General features: G+C 28.7%; 4 protein-coding genes across 18 annotated transcripts; 1 reads left to right on the plus strand and 3 right to left on the minus strand.

Moving 5' to 3' along the window:
- Positions 1–66: 66 nt before the first annotated feature.
- On the minus strand, positions 67–3,059 carry LOC100877161 (WD repeat-containing protein 13). 2 transcript variants are annotated; one of them, XM_012282360.2, is made up of 4 exons: positions 2,488–3,059; positions 1,163–1,839; positions 546–838; positions 67–464 (listed from the first exon to the last, which is right to left on the minus strand). In XM_012282360.2, exons 2-4 carry the CDS (start codon positions 1,835–1,837, stop codon positions 218–220), a joined length of 1,215 nt encoding a protein of 404 aa, XP_012137750.1. In that variant the 5' UTR covers positions 1,838–1,839; positions 2,488–3,059; the 3' UTR covers positions 67–217. The 2 variants fall into 2 exon arrangements, with proteins under 2 accessions (XP_012137750.1, XP_003702083.1); XM_003702035.3 differs by having other exon boundaries at positions 1,906–3,059.
- A 1,086-nt stretch (positions 3,060–4,145) lies between these two features.
- LOC100880637 (UPAR/Ly6 domain-containing protein crok) lies at positions 4,146–5,360 on the minus strand. Its single transcript, XM_012282362.2, has 3 exons — positions 5,066–5,360; positions 4,585–4,770; positions 4,146–4,497 (listed from the first exon to the last, which is right to left on the minus strand). Exons 1-3 carry the CDS (start codon positions 5,118–5,120, stop codon positions 4,277–4,279), a joined length of 462 nt encoding a protein of 153 aa, XP_012137752.1. The 5' UTR covers positions 5,121–5,360; the 3' UTR covers positions 4,146–4,276.
- Positions 5,361–9,000: 3,640 nt separating this feature from the next.
- Positions 9,001–18,078, minus strand: lig (ubiquitin-associated protein-like lingerer). 10 transcript variants are annotated; one of them, XM_012282369.2, is made up of 15 exons: positions 17,971–18,078; positions 16,048–16,240; positions 15,225–15,588; positions 14,886–15,146; positions 14,610–14,803; positions 14,283–14,522; positions 13,891–14,211; positions 13,365–13,802; positions 13,077–13,301; positions 12,810–13,014; positions 12,530–12,726; positions 11,326–11,532; positions 11,071–11,193; positions 10,706–10,981; positions 9,001–10,618 (listed from the first exon to the last, which is right to left on the minus strand). In XM_012282369.2, the coding sequence occupies exons 2-15, from the start codon at positions 16,171–16,173 to the stop codon at positions 10,370–10,372; spliced, it is 3,426 nt and encodes a 1,141-aa protein (XP_012137759.2). In that variant the 5' UTR covers positions 16,174–16,240; positions 17,971–18,078; the 3' UTR covers positions 9,001–10,369. The 10 variants fall into 10 exon arrangements, with proteins under 10 accessions (XP_012137759.2, XP_012137763.2, XP_012137765.2 ...); XM_012282373.2 differs by having other exon boundaries at positions 16,048–16,179; positions 17,971–17,989; XM_012282375.2 differs by having other exon boundaries at positions 14,610–14,776; positions 17,839–17,979.
- PCID2 (PCI domain-containing protein 2) lies at positions 17,957–20,454 on the plus strand. 5 transcript variants are annotated; one of them, XM_012282366.2, is made up of 5 exons: positions 17,957–18,095; positions 18,994–19,035; positions 19,121–19,242; positions 19,326–19,807; positions 19,889–20,454. In XM_012282366.2, exons 2-5 carry the CDS (start codon positions 19,003–19,005, stop codon positions 20,401–20,403), a joined length of 1,152 nt encoding a protein of 383 aa, XP_012137756.1. In that variant the 5' UTR covers positions 17,957–18,095; positions 18,994–19,002; the 3' UTR covers positions 20,404–20,454. The 5 variants fall into 5 exon arrangements, with proteins under 5 accessions (XP_012137756.1, XP_012137753.1, XP_012137754.1 ...); XM_012282363.2 differs by lacking the exon at positions 17,957–18,095 and adding an exon at positions 18,542–18,741; XM_012282364.2 differs by lacking the exon at positions 17,957–18,095 and adding an exon at positions 18,748–18,920 and having other exon boundaries at positions 18,994–19,046.
- Positions 20,455–20,759: the final 305 nt, after the last annotated feature.

A 20,759-nucleotide genomic window follows, 5' to 3' on the forward strand; every position in this document is an offset into this window, starting at 1 on the left:
ACAATTTTTTTAGACTTTAACTTTTTCAAGTTTACTTATTTCAGCGGACAATAATAAAAATCAGTGTAAGATTTGATAAAATAATTAATTTATTAAAAATCTACAAAGCAGAATTTAAATACAGAATATTTAAAATGTTATTAGAAATAATTTTAATGTACAAGAATTGTTTTTATATAATTATCTCCTATATCAATTTAGGTTTAGTGTTAAAATATTATATATGACGTTGTCGATTACGCCATAAAATAATAAGGCCTTGATAATCTGCAGATGCAAGAAGGGATTCGTCATAATTAAAAGACAAAGCAAGCGTTGATGTTGCATGACCTTGAAGTCTATTAATTTTTGCTGCTTTGCCTTCTCTTGCAGAATCTAATAAATGTATTGTACCATCTTCAGAACCTGTAGCTATTAAACACGTTTCCATTTGTGGACAAAAAGTAGATCTCACAAAATGTTGTCTGTAAATGACAAAAAGAATATATTTTACTTATAAATTATTTCATAAATATGTTTATAACAGCAATCCAATAAAATATTACTTATGTTTTATTGGATATTTCGTCCAAAGAGATAAGGAACCTTGATTGTCAATAATATGATAGAGTAGTACTGTATTACAAGCACTGCTCACTAAAAGTGCTGGCCATGGATTATCTTTTGACAACCACGAACGCCAAGAAAGACTAGTTATCATACCACCAATTTCTTGTACTCTTCGTAACTTTGTTAATCGTCCCATTCCTGGTTCTAATTGAAATGACATAATAATTCCTCTATCATTTCCAGCCCATATCACTAAACCACCACTACCTTCACAAGCCAATGACAAAATCTAAAACAAGAAAATATTTAAATATCTCACTTTTTTAATTACATATATTTTTTAAAGTTAATTTTGATTGAAAATGTTTCCTTTCCAAGTTATAATTTCTTTTTGTAAACTAAAGTATATTAATCATAATCATACATTTGTGAAACATTTTTATAAGAATAATTAATACTATTTTTAATATTGATTCTTTAATTATTTTAATCTAGTGTGTGGAAAAATTAAGAAATTGTTTGAAATTACGAAGCTTCTAAAATCATGATAAAAATGATAGTAATTTTGAAAATCATTTAAACATGTATATCATTAAGAATTGAAAAAACTAACTTTGCCTCCAATTTTACAAGAACCACCACGAGTGTATATACCAGTGGATATATTTAAAATCTGTACTAGTCCTTGGGAGTTACCAGCAACAACTAAATTATTATTTACAGGTATAAATCCACAGCACAGAACTTCTGCTCGTTGTTGATCATTAACTGTTCGTAAACAATTTGGACCAATTTCTGTGTTTACAACATTCCAGAGTCTTATTGTACAATCCAAAGAAGATGAAACTATAAGATCATTACTAATACTCCAGTCTAATGCTGTGACACCTTTCTTGTGGCCTTCTAATAAAGCTATAACTTTTGGAGGTGTACTGATAGTATCACATATTGATAGTAATCCATCCAATGATGCACAACATAATTTAGATCTATCATTATTGGCAAATTTAAGCATTGTAACAGGTGCATTATGTTGATCAAAAACATGATGTACTCCATCAAAAGCAAAACTTTCTGCTATTGATTTTCGCTGTATATTGTGCAATTTTATTTTAATCTCTGATTTTTCTTCCTCTGTTGTATGACTGCTCAGACTATTTTGCTCCAAGTTTTCACCATATCGTAGAAATAATAATTTTGATCTTAGTTTTAAGTAATTTTCTCGAATCGTTGGATCTTTACTAAATTTTTCTTTTAATAACTGATTTCTACGACGAATATAGAGCATTCCTATAATTATATCATTTTTAAATTTAAATTAAGTATGATGTATTAAATTGTAAATCATATACAAACCTAAAGTAGGCAGTTTATTTACACGTTGTGCATTGTACTTTGCATCGAGTGCAAATACTTGTTGATGCCACATACTAACCATTGTATATTATTTATCAGACTCACAGCATTGAATACTAACAAACTTATTAAAAACTAACATTTTTTAAGCTGCATCAAAGTTACGAATGCGCTGACATTTAATTTATCAAAAAACTTTCATGATTTTATAAAAAAGTTATGAATATTCATAAGAAAATAACGTTTACAAAATATTTTTATCCTCTATTTATATTTGCATTTTTATTCCTTTATTTACGCTTTTATGTAAGAAATACATTATTTATATACACCATCCTTTTTTACACATTTATTAATACTTAAGACAATACTTCTTTCGAAAATTGATATTAATTCATTCGTACTTATTTATTATGTTGTTCTGATACATCAATATAATGATGTTTTCATGCATTATGTTTAAAAACATTACATTTGATTATGTTTATTTCATTTAGGTTGGAAATTCAAGTCAAACCTGACTAAAATCACTTGTTAGTGATTTTGCACGTCATTTCTAAAAGAAGATTCATCTAGACTCACCCGAAGTTTCAGTTCATAGGAATTTTTTAAAATTTCAAGAGAGTACTCTGACTTTCCTATTATGAATATTGTTGCCTGTCAAACAATATACAAAGCATTTGCTTCCATGCGAATTTGTCACATTATGCGTTTTGTTTTATAGTATTTGAAGATTTTTGTAAACATTAATCATTTGTTCACAAGTACAAATATTCTTCTTGGTCGACGACTTTGACAACAGAACTCATCTTGACCGATGACTCTGATGATCACCATAGAGTACAGGAATTATTGAAAATGGTACGCATATAAATACTCAAGAAAAAAAAACAAAGCAATCTTTTGAAAAAACCGCCACAAATTGTGGCGACTGTATCGACAGCGACACACACGCCCTCTGGAACAGTTCCTATTTTTAGTTACTTTTTATTTCTTAGGTTAAGTTGTAAATAGTAGTTGGTAAGACTAGTTTATAAGGAACGCGGCGCGAAAAAGAAGAACGTCGCTCTTCTTTTATTATAATCTGTTGTATTAATTAAAAGATGTTTTTTCTTAAGAAGGGTTTTACTGTACTATCTGTGTAAGAGTACACATATAATATTTTTCTGCCTTGTTTCCGAGTATGCGTACAACGTCTCAGCGTAACTCACGGACATGTTTCTGTGTTAGAATATGATTATGTTCCCATTTATGAATAAACTCTCATTTATGAAGGGACTTTCAAATTATACATTCTACAATATAGTTCAAATATTATATTATATAAATATACATAAAAAATTATGAAATAATTACAGCTGCTCTTTATAATGAAAAGGCTTGAAAAGAATACTATGTAATTAAATTGTAAGTATATGTTAATTCTACAGATGTATTTAGAGAGAAAAAATCTTCAGTTACAAATAACTTATAATTTAAGTTGTTATTTGGAACCACAGGTATTATACATATATTTACTTATTCTCAAAATTCTAATATGTAGTTTCGATGAGACATAATTTTTATGTATATTATTCCTTCAATAAAAAGAGGAAACAATGACAAAACTTATTGTTCAAAAAAGTGCAAAAGTATAAAAGCTCAACTATGAAAAATGATAACTCATGGAAATGTTTCTGACAAAAAGATATCACACTGCAACTACTGTAAATGTAAAATGTAAATAATACTTATTTCAAATGAACACGTATATATTGAGAATGTAAATGTATAGAATTTTATATATTAGTGCATTTATATGAAAGTACAAAAATATGATATTTATTATTGTATTAACACAATAGTGTTAATCTATAATATTTATAAAAATGTAATGAACTAAAAATAATTTCAATTCCAATTTTATAAAGTAACACATGTAATGTATTAATCATTTAATCATTTAATCATTTTGATTAGTGATCAGATAACTAATTTTCTAAGCAATTTCCTACAAATTATAAAAATATATACCATTGATTTAAGTATATGTCTTTAAAATTACTAAAAAAGTAGTATTATTTAGACAGTTTATTTAATCCATAATATTTAATATCTAACAAAAAAGCAAGTATTGTTAGTTGTTTTGATTCTGTCAAATATTATAAAATTTATAATATGTACTTATTTGTATGTATATACATAGATATACTTCCTGAAGTAAAAAAATATTAAAAAGAAATAAGAAATTTTAAAAAATATAATCTTTGAAACTTGTATTCAAAATTCTCTTATGATAAACAATAGCTCTTAATGAACTGCATTGTATTATGGACGGAATCGTTCTCCTATGCAATATAACAATGCATTTTTATTAAATGCATTTTTATATTCATGTTAAAGGATACATATACATAGAAATACCAATTGGCAACAATAGTCTCATTATTGAGAATGGTGATAATGTTGATGCATCATTACATGAATCTTCACCACAGGAACATTCTTCCCAATAAACTCCATTTTCGTATACTCCCCAATTACAAACACCCGTGACTCCAGTACTGGATACCGAAGAGCATCGACGAATTACTTGTCGCCATCTACCATCCCCTTTTAAAATGTTTACAAATAATAAATTAATCAAATTCCATCATTTAAATTAACAATTTAAATATTAAAAGAAGAAACAGAACTTACATATGAAACCACGAGGACTTTGATGGGTTATTTTGACACAGAATGTGCCAGGCATGTAAGATTCCTCACTGTTACATTCGATAGCAATATTTTTCTCTTTATCAAATTTCTTGTATGCTCCACATAAATCTTCACCTTTTGGATCAGTGTCACTACTACATTGGTAACAGCGAAGTGCATTGATACCTAAAATTTATTTAAATCAATTGAAAACTTTGGTCAAAAGGAACACTTTTCAATAAGCTAAAACTGGGTGTAACCTATAATATTGCTGACATATCTGTTAGCATTTGGTATTGTAATTATAACTTGGTTTTATTGTACAATACAAATATATTTGTTATAAGATTTGTGAAAGAAAAAACATTTTTATAGCAAATTTTGTAAATCCATTGTTTTTAAAATAGTTTGTTTATATGGGCTTTGATAAGTAAGTTTTATTTGATTCGTATAAATACTTGTATTCAAGTCTATGCCGTACCTGTTACTGTAAATAATAATAAACACACAATACTGATGATCGTACTCTTCTCCATTGTGATAAATTTTACAAAATTTTATTTTAAATTGGGCGTTGGTCAGTATTTAGACGATTCTGAATTTGTCAGGTTTGTGCATATCAATAACAGAGCCCTTATTATAATACAGATCTCATTTGCATTAGCTTCTAATTTATTCCACGTAACATTATGATAGATTTTATTGTACTTTTTCACAATTATTTCAAGCACATATTTTACATACAAATATATTTCTACGTATTTGACACTAATGTCGCTAATGTGTCATTTTATAATGGGAGGGGAAGCGTTACTTTTCCACCTATTATTGAACCTCTCCCGACCCAAAAAAAGGCGGGACACTGTGCTGGATCTTTTTTATGAATTGAAGGTAGTGAAAGCTAAGGATATATTAACTTGATTAAGTGCTTGATTTTTTATTCAAATTCAACAAAATTCAAGTAATGTCGGATGGTAATAACTGAAAGTGCGAAAGTTGAATATTTGAAAATTTAGTGAATAGGCATTTGAATATTAGTGAATAGGCAAAAGAAGTATATATGTATAATTAAAAGTAACAGTATTAGTTAATGTATCTTATACTTCTTTAAATATGACCAAATTTACTCAAAACTTTGGTAAACATAACTTAACAATAAACTTAGCTGATTTGTCATTCATTTAAATATAATTTAATAATTAAAATTGTTTCATTTAGATGACCTGACTCAAATCAGTTGTGAGAGAATATGGAGTAAAGAAAAAAATCAAAAACACTAAATAATGTTAATATATTTATGACATAAAGTCTGCAGAATATATAGCTATTTAAAAAGTATACAGATTTATTATTATGTGCTTTAAACATGTTTTGCAGACTTTGATATATCATAAATTAATAAATATCTACATTCTAGCAATAAGCTTATACGTGTCAATAGTTTAATAACAAATATTGCATGTTCATTTTAATGTTTTAAAAAAAGCCTGTGTAAATATTCAATAGTACCTTATAATTAAATAAATACTTTCTACATTATACTTATTATTTTATATAAGTAATACAATCTATAACTTAAAGTATTTAATTAGCAATATAAACATATGTATGTATAAAATTTGTAAAATTACATAATACATACAAATTATTTTATAAACAGAATAAAAAAGACTATTTTTACAAATTTGTAAATAAAAGTTTAATTTTTCTACAATATAAAAAACAGTTAATAACTATTTGTTGTATTTCAAAAGTCAAGTTTCATAAAAAGTGAACATACAATATTTGTACAATAAGTCATTGATATAATATTATGTACTTGCATATTTAATTTTATATAATTTATTCTATATACAAATTGATGATTTAAATATACTTGATATTATTCGCTATAAATTATCTCATTTTGTTATAAATGAATGAACATCTAAACGTTGAAATTTTTATTGTAATTTGAATTAATATTTTCAATTTTGTACAGTCAGAACTATGTATCAGTTTTTTAATTAATTTTGAATATTGATAAAAGTTATTGCTGGTTAATGTTATTTTTTGAATATTTTCAAGAGTTTAGTTTTAATTAATTTTCGTTTAAATAATTTGATAGTCTATCTTTTATATTGTTTTTATGTTTTTATAAATTTAAAAAATTGTGTAATAAAGGTCATTGAATTAAAAGTATTGTGCATAACATATATGTACTATTATATGTATATGATAGGGTTCTTTCAATACATTTATTCTTAGATATTCATATTTATACACACTAATAGCTATTTTTTTAATGAGTATGTAATAGCAGTAATGGCATTCATTGAATAGATTAATATTTGACAAAAATACAAAAATTATTAATATATAATAATTAGTACAATTATAAGAACAAATTGTTCTGAATTTTACATTTCGTTTACATTTGTTTTTTCCAGAATATTTTGCATTCTCTTCTATTTTTCATTATACATTACATTTAGTATATCTGCCCCTAAATTTATTTGAGCATAAATATAAAATGCGAAATACTCTAAAATATGATATTGATATAAAATAAAAAAAAGATCATTTTCTTATTATCAATCTCCTGAATATTATGTACGGATATATTTATGTATGTATATATGCATACCCTTAATGAATTAGAACGTTTTAAATGTATTTCTCATTGTTACATTAATAACAAAGAATTATAAAATTTTAGCATTTTAATTAAAATGTGAATTTTTTAAAAGTTTTAAAATAATAGTGAAATATTTTAGATATTAATTGAACTTAAAAGACCTATAACAGAATTATATATTTTTGACAGGATTTTTAAATAAGGAATTCTTTTTAACTCTAAACATAATAGTTACATTTAACGAATTGTATCTTACAAAATAAAATCAATTTAGTGATATATAGTTAAATTTCTATTAAATGTCATATGCATATTTTGAATACTCTTTGAAGAGAACAATATTTCAAAGTTGTTAAGTTGTTAATACGATGCACTAAATTTTCAAAATTGCCTATAATTAATTTGAACAGGTAATCCGTATCCAAGGATTGTTCTGATAACGACAAAATCGATCATTTTCTTTTTTTTCTTTGATAATTTATGATTACAGATTTACATGTTTGTTTTTGTTTCAGAGTGTTATTCTACATTTGGTCTTCCACAATTTTCAAATATATCTTATTAATATTCGTGTTGTTCAATATTGTATACATTTATATATACGTTATATGCAATTACTAACAGGAGTTTACTTACAAATATTTACTTCTCCTTCATATCGACGGTACGCGGTGTAGTTTTATGGTAAAACAATTTATTCCCAAGTATGATACACATGCTAAGTTGTAAAAATTTTAGTAGCACCTCATGGAAACGCTTTACTCATATTTTTGCTCATTTACTTCTTAATATGACCTTAATCATAGCAGTTACCTGATAATGATCACTATCCACAATGCAATAATGTAAAGTAAAAAGTTTTCAAAAATGATTTGCATTCTGATCACTATTATGACTGTACAGCACAACTCTAATCAGCGTAAGTGGTGTAATTGTACGGATATTCTTTTATCAGACGGAATCGACAATTGCATTTTCTTCTTTATTATAATCTAATTAAAATGATACAAATTATTATGAATACTTATTAACAGTATACTAACATATACATTTCTTTTGTTGTTGTTTTTAGAATCACGTTTATAACAAATTTATTAAAAAATTTAGATAATGTAGACTTATGATTATAGGCAACAACTGTAATCCAAATTTAATATTTTATAATTGAACTTATTCAATACTCTCATTTCGAACAACTAAAATTCATTTTTATTTATGTATTAACAAATATTACAGTTTTTCAAGCAGATTCAAGAAATGAGTACGAATCAGCAAAAAGTAAAAAAAAAAATTGAAGAACTTATGACGTAGCCACATAAGATTATTATTTGGACTTATACATCTCATAAACATCAAATAGAATGTTATAGTACGTGTTTTAATTTTCTTCTATACTCGAAGAACTTCCTTACATAATAAACTTCAAAAATGTTACTTTAAAGCTGGTGTAACTATTTCATAATAATTATAAATTATTCGTTGACAAATTATTTATCTGGTTTTCAGATGTATTATATTTAACGATACAATTGTGATTCAAAAATCGTTTAAATCTCTTTAAAGACTATAAATTTTAAAAAAAGAGGCAAACAATACTCTGCAAACAAAAACTTTAAAACTGTTATTAAACTTAAGCATCAACTATTGCTTTCTAAAAGATAAATTATGTAAATGATATAGATTAATTAGTAAAAGTTAATATATGAATAAAAGTAAGGTAATGTACGTTTTAGATAATACAATTTACTGTATGAAAGGATTGTAAAAAGTTATATGAGAAAATCTGCGTAAAGCAGATGTTTGAACTCTATTATTTGAATTTTATTCAAGGCACCACAAGAAAACTATTAAATTCTGCTTGTTCTTCTCAGTATTTTGTGGCACTGTTTAATCTGCGACGCTGTTTTCATAAACATAAGATATATTAAATAAGTACCGTTCTCATTTTGAATCCAACATTCTTTGAAAATATGGTATGACGATAGATTTTCTTTTTGGTTTGATAGCTTTTTTTTAATAAAATATAATGTTGATAAATTCTGGTAACTAGAAGAAGAAATGCAAGGTGACCAAATCAAATTATATGTATATGTAGGTGCGCGCAAGAATGCAAAACTAGTGCGATTATACATCCGTTGTAAATACCAAAAGTGACAACATTATGACGATTATAACTTTATATATCTGATGTTTCATGGTTAAATACATACAATAATTGTAATTTACAGTAGTATAGTTTTACGTTTCATCACGAATGGGGTGCTTTATTTTCATGTAAAGAAGCACTTTAGATGTTAGTGAGCTGAGATGCCTACATCATACAAAAAAAACTATCACCCTTTACAGTCGATGCAGTATATTCGCAATTGCACAGTAGTATACAGATAGGAGATCGGGAGTAAATTTAACAGTCAATTACTTTTCTAGATCATCTTTCCAGTATTTCACACGAGAGTGATGCTACTCACAAATCTTGATTTTTGTAGCGTTTCAACATACCACAATAAATTTTGCTCGTCCTCGTCATCTTGACAAATACGTATAATTATACGTTCCATGATTTTATACGTTACAAACTCTATAAATTTATTTGGCACGAATGCGCCTCACATTTGGAAGAACTATGCAATTTTTTTGCGCTGCATTTGACTATTCTTTGCTTTTTGCATAACATATTTCACGTTAAGAAAAATCTATTTATACAGAAACATATATACCGCATTATACACACGAAAAACCTAATGCAATTAAAGAATTGTGTAGAATTATAAGATAACGCGCTAAAGGATGTTTACCATCCAACATAATATATCGAAATATCATAAGAATAAAGAAATCAATACTACTAAATAAGAAGAGTATAATGCTTCTTTGATTAATTGCGTCATAAAGATTTATGCAAAAAGAAACTTTTATCCCGCAAAACACAAAATCAATAAAAATTGCTTAATCCTTCCATATTTTAAAATCCATCTTACATTTTACATTGACTCGTGTCATACTAGAATCATTTAGTTTCACAGAAAAAAAAAGAGAAAAAAAAATTGTCTCGTGTTCTTTGTCATTTAGGTCTATGTCCATATCTCACACCACCGTGTATCACAATGGCGAAATTGTAGTTTGTCTAAAATGGTGCTTCTTTCCTTTTCCTTCTCTAATCCAAAGTTTTTAGTTGTTTCCAGTCCAGTAACTAGGACTATATCCAGGTTTTGTTTGGGCTTTATTTTGGGAACTTGTATTAGACCTTTGACCTGTACTGCTTCCACCATCTTGATGAAGTGGTTGATGCAGTTGATGGGGCATAGTTGGGATAAACAAATGCGGTGTTCCATATGCACCAGGCAAACCAGCGTTTTGACTGCCAGTAAGGCCAAATGGCGGAGGCGTTGCTGAATGAAAAGTCTGTTTGTCATATGACTAAAAATATAATTAAAAATTATAAGTATTATCAATCGCTTTAAAAATTATTCTTTTTCAAATAAAATAGAGGGTGAAAATACTTACGTTTACTTTACCAAGTGCTACGTGATTTTTTGCATACATAGTGGCACTTATATCAGTTGCAGACGATCCACCAGTATTAGTATTTCCAGTAGATGTTCCTGTTTTACCAGTTTGAGTACTGGTATAACTGTTTGCTGCACCTTTATATTCAGCTGAGGGACCAGCAGATGCTAAAGCATCATAGCTTGCGTTAGCACCGTATCCAGATCCATAACTCCCTGGTTTAGCACTATATGCACCACTATTTGTACCCGCATTACCAGCAGTAGCTATCTGCTATAATAAATTGTTTTGATAAACAAAATGCAATTATTCATTATAATATATTAAAAAAAAAATAGTTCCCTCAATTTCAATGAGCTTACAGGATAAATGGCAGGAGTTCCATATTGAAAACCACCTGGCATTATTCCACCGCCATATGCAAAATATGCATACGTTGGAGGAAGTGTAGGATTCATCATTGGTTGTTGATGTTGCGTAGCAGTCTGCGAATAATTCAATAAAAAGTAATTTAAGTTTAATACAATCCTATCATATAATCAAGGCCATGGCCAAGTATTGCAACAACACTGTAAAGCCGATTATCAAGTCTACTAAATGCTTGTCATAAATCTCACCTGTTGAGACATAGTGGATGGTACTGGAGATGCATTGCTGTCATTTCTGGCGAACCTGGCATCACTAATACTGGTATAGGCTCCTTGTACACCTTGTACTCCTTGGACACCTTGTACACCGGATAGTGCATCTCCTCGTCCCCCACCGAGACTGGTAGCAGGGCCAGTTGTCTGATAGCCCAAAGCGTCATAGTAACCAGTAGTTGGCTGCAGGTTAGTCAGGAAGGCCAAACACAAAACTACATGCATACACTGTGTACTCCAAATACAAGAAGGCTAACTAATATCTAAGGCTACGCGTACTAGGTTTAGGGCAGGTAACATGCGGTTTTGTTGTACCTATACTTTAACTATTTTTTTTTTAATGTAAAAAATACTTTATAAAATTATAAAATATTACTGATTTAATATATTGATTTTGTTTTTTTTATATTAATAATTTTACTTTCCTTAAGAAATATACAAAACAAGGTACAACTTAACCACTCAAAAATTACAACATTATATAATTTTGTACAGTTTCAAATATATGATATAAGATATAAAACAAATGAAATTAATAAAGAAGAATGAAAAAAGTGTATAGCAAGTCTACGATCAAAATGATATTTTATATGATATTATGATATCTATTAAAATCTTAGTTTCAATAAATTAAACTCCTCTGAATTCCTTCAAATTGATTGTAGACATTTAGATTTTTCTACTGTATAGTGTTTCAAAAAATAAAATTTGTTTAATTATTTATTTGATGCGACATCTCACTAGAAATAAACAACGAATTTCTTATATCGCCATGAGGATATGAATAAGAAATTCAGGATTCCTTAAAAATAAAAAAATGATAATATCGAAGTAACGAGCAGCTACCAAGCATTAAAGAAACAATTACTTTAGCATTCTTCTTACTAGATAATCATAACATAAAATAGAATAGCACGTTCCAGAGTAGTACACCCGAAATATATTCCTTTTTGAACATACGGTAGATACTATTGTTATTCTTTTAAGAAACCTGATTAATATTCGTAATTTGAATAAAATTATGTAAAAGAGAACAATGTACTTTTATTTTTAAAGTGTACATTACTCTAACGAAGCATTTTAATTAAATCAAGTACAAATCATTTTCGAAATTAAAAAGTAAATAATTTGTACTTGAATTTTTTGCATGAATAAATGGAGCAATCAAATAGTAACTGACCATGTGAGGTATTCTTTGTTGCATAAGTTGCAAATCTTCGTAACTGTACATTGGTTGCTGAAATGCGTAAGGTACACCTTGACCCATAATGTATTGATGACCTAACATCGGTGTCATGCTGCCCGCTGCACCACCACCTGTCATATTTCCAGTTCCACTACCTGTTACTACACCACTCGATGTACTTTTCGGTACCGCTAATTTAAAAATCACATCACAATTTATCACTTTCATTCAATTGCATAAATAATTTGAATTATAATGTGTAAATGTTACTTACCATTAGAATTAGTTACTTTAGTTTGTGAACTATTTACGGAGGTAGAACTAAGACCTAACGTAGGAGCTGTAGTCGTCGCAAGAGAGCTGTTTGAAGTTGTTGTGTTACTGTCATATTGAGAATCTTTTGTCGTAGCATTATTCAATTTATGATTGTGAGATGCTGTCTGTGGTTGACTCGCATACGTTCCATACGTTCCATAAACCTGTAAATCCAATTTTTTAATTTCATGTACATTTATAATTGCATTAAAAATGAAGTATTTACAGATTGTGCTGCACTTTGATAAGCTCCGGAAGTTTGTGTTATAGGCGAAGTAAATGTTGTAACAGATTGTTGGTAAGCTTGTGGTGTCGACTGAAACGAAGACGATCCTTGGTAGCCACTTGTTTGATAACCAGTGTTACTGTTTGATACAGTATTTGTAGCTACAGATTGAGCTTGATACTGTGATGTCGTAGCAGGTACATATCCACTGGCAGACTGATATACCTATACAATAATAATATTAGTAAGAATTTAAAATAATTGTTTTAATGCAGATTAAATTATTACAGTTACTTGATTTGTAGTCGTTGGTTGATTATAACCAGAAGTTGCAGATGCAGACGGAGAAGCTTGGCTAAAGTTCGACGTATTGGATTGAGGAAACGACGATGAAGAGTTATAACTTGCTTGTGAAACAGTCGCCGTTGCAGAATAACTATTGGCACTAGTGCCTGATGCAGTTTGAAAGGATGACTGAGCAGACTGAGCATTTGTGGAGTATGCATTGTAAGTGCTTGGTGTCGCGGTAGGTGCTTGAAATGATGATTTCTGAGATTGGTAAGTTGTTGTTGTACCATAAGTTGGTGCATTTCCTGGCGAGACTTGCGAGGTGAAATCTTGTTTAGTTATATCTAAACTTTGTCCGGTACTACCACCGCGAGCAGTAAAAGTTTGAGCGTTTATTGAATGTTCACTCGATACAGGTAAGTTCTCGCTATTTGATAACTGCAAGTAATTGTTATTCAATAATTACAAACGAAATAAAAATATTACTTTTAGTAATGGTACGTAAATAAAACAACATATCAATTACCATTTGAGAAGTGGTATTGAAAGCTGTTGTTGATGATGTTTGGGTAGTTTCTATGTCCAGGGAATTATTTGTATTGGCAGTGTTTACAGCATTTGTAGTAGAAGTTACATCTACACCAGGGATTGTACTACTTGCTGAATTGTACTTTTCATTTGCTGAACCATCAAGGGAACTTGAATCACTCCCAAACTCAAGTGCACCAAATTGGACATCAAGAAATCCAATACCACTGTTAACGGCATCTCCTGGCATTTCTACAGCAGTAGATGGAATTTTTGATGGTGGTGGTACTCGTGGACGTTGCTTTGTCTGTCTTTGAGGCTGAATAATAAATATAAATTTTTAATTAAATTTAGTTGATAAAATAAGAAATGGTTCATTTACTTAATTACCTGATTAGAAATCGATGAAGAGAACGTTGTTTGACCCGCAGCTTTTAAGTTTTCACTTGTTTGTTGAGTAAGTTGCGTTAAATACTGAGTCTGTGCAGCTGTTAATACTCCACCACTTATGGCATTTGGCTGTTGTGATAATTGCATTGTTGGTAAACTTAACACAGATTGCTGTTGCTGTGTTTGTTGAATTAAAGTTTGTTGTTGTATAGGTGGTATTTCTGACAATTTTGGTAATTCCTTTATATTATATGTAAAAGAAAATATTTTATATTAGACATAATTGACAAATTTTAATATATAAAATAATAGTTATAAGTTACGTACTTCTTGTTGTAATAATGATAAATTTACATTTTGATTTGATTGCACTGTTTGTAAATCTTGGGTTTTTGGTTCTTCTATAGGAGGTGGAGGTTCCGCTACCGAAGTACTTGGTGTAAAAACTTTCGTATCTGCCAATGAACCTGTATACTCTTCATTATCCCAGTCTTCTGTAGAATCCAAATTATTCCATGCATCTAATCACACATTTTTAACGTATCCCATAAGAATTTAGGATAATTTAAAGTGATAATAACTGAAGATAATGGAAAAGCTTACCCATCTTTGGCTCTTGAACACCTTGCTGTTCTTCATTACCTGTCCATGTATCAATTGGCCGATTAAAACTATGAGCCGACGAAGCAGATGATGGATCATTACGATTAGCAAATGTCCGTGGACCAAGCCCTCTGCTTCCACCTCGTCCTCCTCGTCCTGGTCTTCCTGGACCACCTCTCCCCCTTCTATTACCACCGTAGCTGCCATCACGGACTCCGTCTTCCAGGTTTCTTTCGTTTTCTTTATTTTCTCGACCGCGCCCTACAGAATTTGTTTACATTAACAATTTGAACAATGTATGATAATACTGATATATATATAATATAATTTTTAACTTACATCCACGATTATCATGATTAGCACGCCCTCGCATACGTGGTGGACCACCTCCTCGTTGATTACGTCTTTCATCCCAATCACCACTCTCATCCTGACCACCAGAAGTATCCATGTTTTGTTTAGAACCACTAGGTTGGCGAGGCTTCTTTTTTTTCACCTCCCATTCTGTTTTAACTCCTTCCAAAAGATCATTAACAGCACGATCTAAATCTCCGTCACTATCATGTAAAGCCATAACAACTTCATCTTCTGAACGTCTAGTCATATCCATGACCTGCTTGATACGTTCTTTCAAAACAGGATCTTCTCCACTGCCCATTCTGGTATCAATAATTTGTGCATGTCGCATCTGAACAGTATTTGGCTATAATAACAAACGTTTTTATTAATGTTAAAAAATAAATACGAAAAATATACAGAAACTATATTTGTTTACAAATATAAATGATAAACATAAATTGAAATCAGCCATTTTAAAATTACATGATGTAATTTTAAATGATATATATAAAATGTTTCTACTCAGTAATAAAGTAACACATGCTTGTTGGAATCTATTACTCATTTACTGCAATAATGATCATTTACGTAAAAATCGTGATTTTAGAAAAAACAGATTTAAATGTTTCAAAACAGTATAACTTTGTACAGACAGTAGATGAAAACTTCTTTTACCTGCTTATTTCAAAAACTCACTTTCAAGACCTTACCACCAAAAAGCACAAGTAAGAATCACCACTCTTTCTGTACTAATAATTGAAAACTGTGAATTTTAACTTATTACTGCAGAAAATGAGTAATATCTTATATGTACAATACTAACCTGTGCTTTCTCATGTTTTGTTGAATCCGATGATTTAGTTTGATGATCTGACTTTCCATGTTGTTGTGATTTATTTTTGTTGGGGCCTCTCCCACCGGAGGACACCGATTTGTTGCTTGAACTCATTGCCAACTAAAATCCCACACACCTATATCACTCACCTATCACACTATATACACTCTCTATTTACAGTCTGTAACAAAAGAAATAATTAACTGCGTATATTTAATATGAGTAAATATTCAAAAGGTACTATATGTTCTTAACTTCTTAAGTTATATTCAAATTGAATAAACTCCATAAAGATTTCATATATTAGAGATACTACTATAACTTTTAATGATATCAAACTTATTTTTTCTATTACAAAGACATAAACCTATTTTTTCTATTATAAAGACAATTTTTAAAATCAATAATCAAAATGTTAGCATTAACATCAAATTGTAAAATACATTTTAAGAATTAATAAAGTGTATCATATTAAATTATAGACAATTGATAATTTCATGGAATAAATAACAAAATTAATTCAAGGAAAAAAATTCTTCAGATATGTATCAACATTTGTAATAAATATAAAAAATTCACAATTACATATTTTAACTGAAAAATTTTATAACACAATTTATTTAAAAAATGACATTAATCAATATTATATGAGAATATAAATAAATTTGGAAATGAATTTAACAAGAAGCTTAGAAAAGAAAACATAATTATTGAATGTATCAATCAGAAAACTTATATGCATAAAAACAATATATTAAGTACAAATATACATAAAATAATGTAAAGCAGTATGTAACTGACTCATATACATATAATGTACCATTATAATCAATTAAGATTGTATAATCACAATTATTATCACACATAATAGTTTCTAACAAAATTATTATTTTAAGAGGCAATGTAATTAAGAATTATATGTTATATAATTCTAAACATTTTTAAATAGTCCAGTTATTAAAACTTCCAAGATTTCTAATACAGTTGTGTACTGAAAATAACCTAAATAATAAAAATAATTAGTACATGAAAGTATTTACAAGATTGTAACGTACTTATTAAGTACTATACAAATCTATGATTATGAACATATGTATAAGAAGATTTATAATAAAAAATAGGCAAGAATCACAAAGAAACATTTCTGGAACATAATTTTACTTCTGTTTGTTGAGTAAAGAAGAAAAGGTTAGGATCAACTAATGAGGATAAATAGAAAATCAAATCATTTAGTAAGTATTTCTTAAAATAGGTACGTTTCTCCTAAAACGGCTGTCTAGAAGAACGAATAACTAAACGTTTGGGTGATATGCAGAATGATCTAAATCCCATTCACAAATTTTGATAAATTCTAGATCATGCCACAGATGTAAAAGAAGAAGTTCATCAAGAACACCGAAGGTTTTGTGAATATTTTGCAACACAAAAGCTTCCGAAAACTGACAAAGTAAAAAAAAAAGATAAATTTTGACGTGCGCGGTGAGAATATGACGAAGAAGGATTATCAGGCGCATCACAAAAAACACCTTGTCCGTTTCGTTGATGCTCGCAAGCGAGTTGTGAAAATTCTTCAAATGGATGATAAAGAAATTGGCCGTGTAGAGTTTGTTATACTCCTGAATCGGTACTACGACGTTGATGTAGAATATTTTCCGCAGACCATGTGCACGGTAGACGCCATTTCTGGTTTTGCGAGGAAGGCTTGTCAACCATCGCCGCGGTGGAGCATCGATAGATCTCCGTAAGACGATCAAGTCAAAGTATTTGCAAGTAACTCACAGTTATTATAAGCGTTGTTAGCGAACTCGAAGAACACGTCCAGAGTCAGAAACAAGTGAAATTCACGACGCCTCGGCTTTTTCGGCCGTGGCGCGCGAAAAACCACGAAAAAAACAACAAATTTGTTCGTACCTGGTTAGTGCGCTCAAAACGCAGCTCGGTCACGTGACCGCGGACCCCCCTCCCTAACACGGCAGCACCGCCTCTATGGTTTATCAGGCTGTATACTGCTAGCAATTTTGTATCAGAAATTTCAGGTTAGTTAACTAGACAATTACAAATTTCCTAGATTTTCATTTAAAAAAAAAAACAATTTAAGGCTTCTTTTCAATTATCTCATTTAAACTCGCAATTTTTTAATATCAATGTTATCAATATTATAAAAAATGTTAAAATATTTGTTTATTTTGTAAAGAATAAAATTAAATAATCATTGTAGTCATTGAATAATATAGTATTAATTTTAATTTAGTAATTATGAATAATATATTATGTTTATATGAAACTAATTACGTTAAACTTATTTAAAATTATTGATAGGTAGATAAAAGTTTAATTTTTTTAATAGAATCTATAATGTAGTTTTCGTCAGAATATTCTGATTTTCGCGCATCCTGGCTAAATTCAAAAAGTACTTCATTATTAACGTGATACCTCTCTATTATCTGCTTCATATTCGTGGTTATATACACAGTGGATAAAAATATACGAATAGCGGAAAGAAACGATAATGGTAAAGAAGAATACATTAAATAAAAGATCACCGGTTATACATGCTTAGCGTCACTGACATCGTAAGAGCGCGTGCGTGTTAACCTTAATTATGCAGAATGTAGAAGTGAACGGGGTCAACATGCGCAGAATTAACGGATTCGTTGTTTAGAGAATAAAGCTAGTAAAAGCGTTAGTACCAATTATTACAAACTTATCAATTATTGTTAGAAACATTTATACGTAACATTGTGCACGAAGGTTATGAAGCAATGATTAATGTTATTTATTTAAAATAAGTCACAAAATTTTAATATATTTTATTAACAAATTTAATTACTGATATTATAATGGATTCATATCTAATGCAGGTAATTTATTAGAGAATTTAATAATACAAATGTCAAAGAAATACCTTTTAATACAAGGTTATGTTTATTACAGGTCAGACGAATGTGGTTAAATCAGGATGGTGATAGTTTAGCGGTAACTAATATGTATTTAAATATATTAAAATGATAAATGAAATAAAAGTTAGACATTAGATTATATTAATATTTATATTTTTAAGGATCTGTTATCTTTACGGCATAGCCATGTTTCAATTCCTCAAATTGGATCTGAAACTGCAATGACAAAAACAATGGAACATATATCTGCCCCTCTTGATGATTTGGTACTTTACCATTTAAAGTAACTGGAATATTGTTAATTCAATTTTATAATCATTATTATAGTTGTACATAACAAAATAATATGATATTAATGTTCTTTAGAACTATAGCAGCAATGAACAAGGATGACAGATTAGCTATGTATAATTATCAAAGTTCTGCAGTTCAGTCCTTAACAAAGATTTTACAAATGCAGAAAGAAGAAAATTGGATGTTGCCTGTTATGAATGTAATGTGCTTAGAATTAAGGTTATTAGCAGTACACGTGGAAAATATAAAAACAAATAAAAATATGAAACCTGGAGAAATTTTAGAAAAATGTGCAGATTGTTTGATGGGTTGTTTTCGAGTATGTGCTTGTGACAATCGAAGTTCAGAAGATGACACAAAACGATGGGGCATGTTAGCTTTAGTTAATCAATTATTGAAAATCTATTTCAGAATCAATAAGTTGCATTTATGCAGACCTTTGATAAGAGCAATAGAATCTTCCCCATACAAAGCACATTTTGCATTAGCGCAACAAATTACTTACAAATTCTTTGTAGGTCGTAAAGCAATGTTTGATAGTGATTATAAAGCTGGTAATTATTACTTATGAATTTTAATATAAATAATATGTAATTTAATCATCTCCATAATAAATTTAATTAACTATGTTTCAGCTGATGAATATCTTACTTATGCATTTGAACATTGTCATAAACAGTCTAAAAAAAATAAGCGACTAATTTTAACTTACCTTGTGCCTGTAAAAATGTTATTAGGTTATATGCCAAAACACAGTTTATTAGAAAAATACAATTTGATGGAATTTGGAGAATTAATGGAAGCTGTCAAAAAAGGAGATTTATGCAACTTAGAAAAAGTTATGGAAAAACATGAAGCATTTTTCATAGGAGCAGGAATATATCTAATTGTAGAGAAATTAAAAATAATAGCTTATAGGAATTTATTTAAAAAGGTGTATTTAGTGTTAAACATACATCAGATTCCTATACAAGATTTGCTTTCAGCTTTGCAAATGCATGAAATCCATGATGTAGATATGGATGAAGTAGAATGCATTGTTGCAAATTTGATATACGAAGGAAAAATTAAAGGGTACATATCACATCAACACAAAAAATTGGTAATTTCAAAACAAAATCCCTTTCCACGTCTTTCAACGATACCATAATTGTTATTAAAGTATTTGTATTTTCTTTTTGATAAATAAATTATAAATGAATACAGTTGTTACTTTTTAAAGCTTTATGCATATACATGTATAAATGTAAATTCGTACGACTTTCCTTTATCATGTAATTTGTACAGTTTATGTGCGTAAGCGTATGTGTACATATATCTATACATATTATATATATATATTTTTATGTATATATATATATATATATATATATCAAATGAAAATTGAAATTAATAATAAATATTTTCGTATTATTTTCTTTTTAAATGTACAAATATATGTTTTATACATACATTAAATGCTAAAAATTTATAAAATGCCATAGTATTTTATTATTATTATTTATT

The sequence above is a fragment of the Megachile rotundata genome, chromosome 3, assembly GCF_050947335.1.
Source record: "Megachile rotundata isolate GNS110a chromosome 3, iyMegRotu1, whole genome shotgun sequence".
In the NCBI taxonomy this organism is placed as follows: domain Eukaryota; kingdom Metazoa; phylum Arthropoda; class Insecta; order Hymenoptera; family Megachilidae; genus Megachile; species Megachile rotundata.

Coding starts and splice junctions, on each gene's coding strand:
- LOC100877161 (XM_003702035.3), bottom strand. CDS start 1,987: ATGGTTAGTATGTGGCATCAACAAGTATTTGCACTCGATGCAAAGTAC. Junction 1,840..1,905: donor AAATAAACTGCCTACTTTAG/GTTTGTATATGA, acceptor ATATAATTATAG/GAATGCTCTATATTCGTCGT. Junction 465..545: donor AAATATCCAATAAAACATAA/GTAATATTTTAT, acceptor TGTCATTTACAG/ACAACATTTTGTGAGATCTA.
- LOC100880637 (XM_012282362.2), bottom strand. CDS start 5,120: ATGGAGAAGAGTACGATCATCAGTATTGTGTGTTTATTATTATTTACA. Junction 4,771..5,065: donor ATTATTATTTACAGTAACAG/GTACGGCATAGA, acceptor AATAAATTTTAG/GTATCAATGCACTTCGCTGT. Junction 4,498..4,584: donor AAGTCCTCGTGGTTTCATAT/GTAAGTTCTGTT, acceptor ACATTTTAAAAG/GGGATGGTAGATGGCGACAA.
- lig (XM_012282369.2), bottom strand. CDS start 16,173: ATGAGTTCAAGCAACAAATCGGTGTCCTCCGGTGGGAGAGGCCCCAAC. Junction 13,803..13,890: donor TCAATACCACTTCTCAAATG/GTAATTGATATG, acceptor AATTACTTGCAG/TTATCAAATAGCGAGAACTT. Junction 13,302..13,364: donor CGACTACAAATCAAGTAACT/GTAATAATTTAA, acceptor ATTATTGTATAG/GTATATCAGTCTGCCAGTGG.
- PCID2 (XM_003702067.3), top strand. CDS start 18,900: ATGGATTCATATCTAATGCAG. Junction 18,921..18,993: donor TGGATTCATATCTAATGCAG/GTAATTTATTAG, acceptor TGTTTATTACAG/GTCAGACGAATGTGGTTAAA. Junction 19,808..19,888: donor TGATAGTGATTATAAAGCTG/GTAATTATTACT, acceptor ACTATGTTTCAG/CTGATGAATATCTTACTTAT.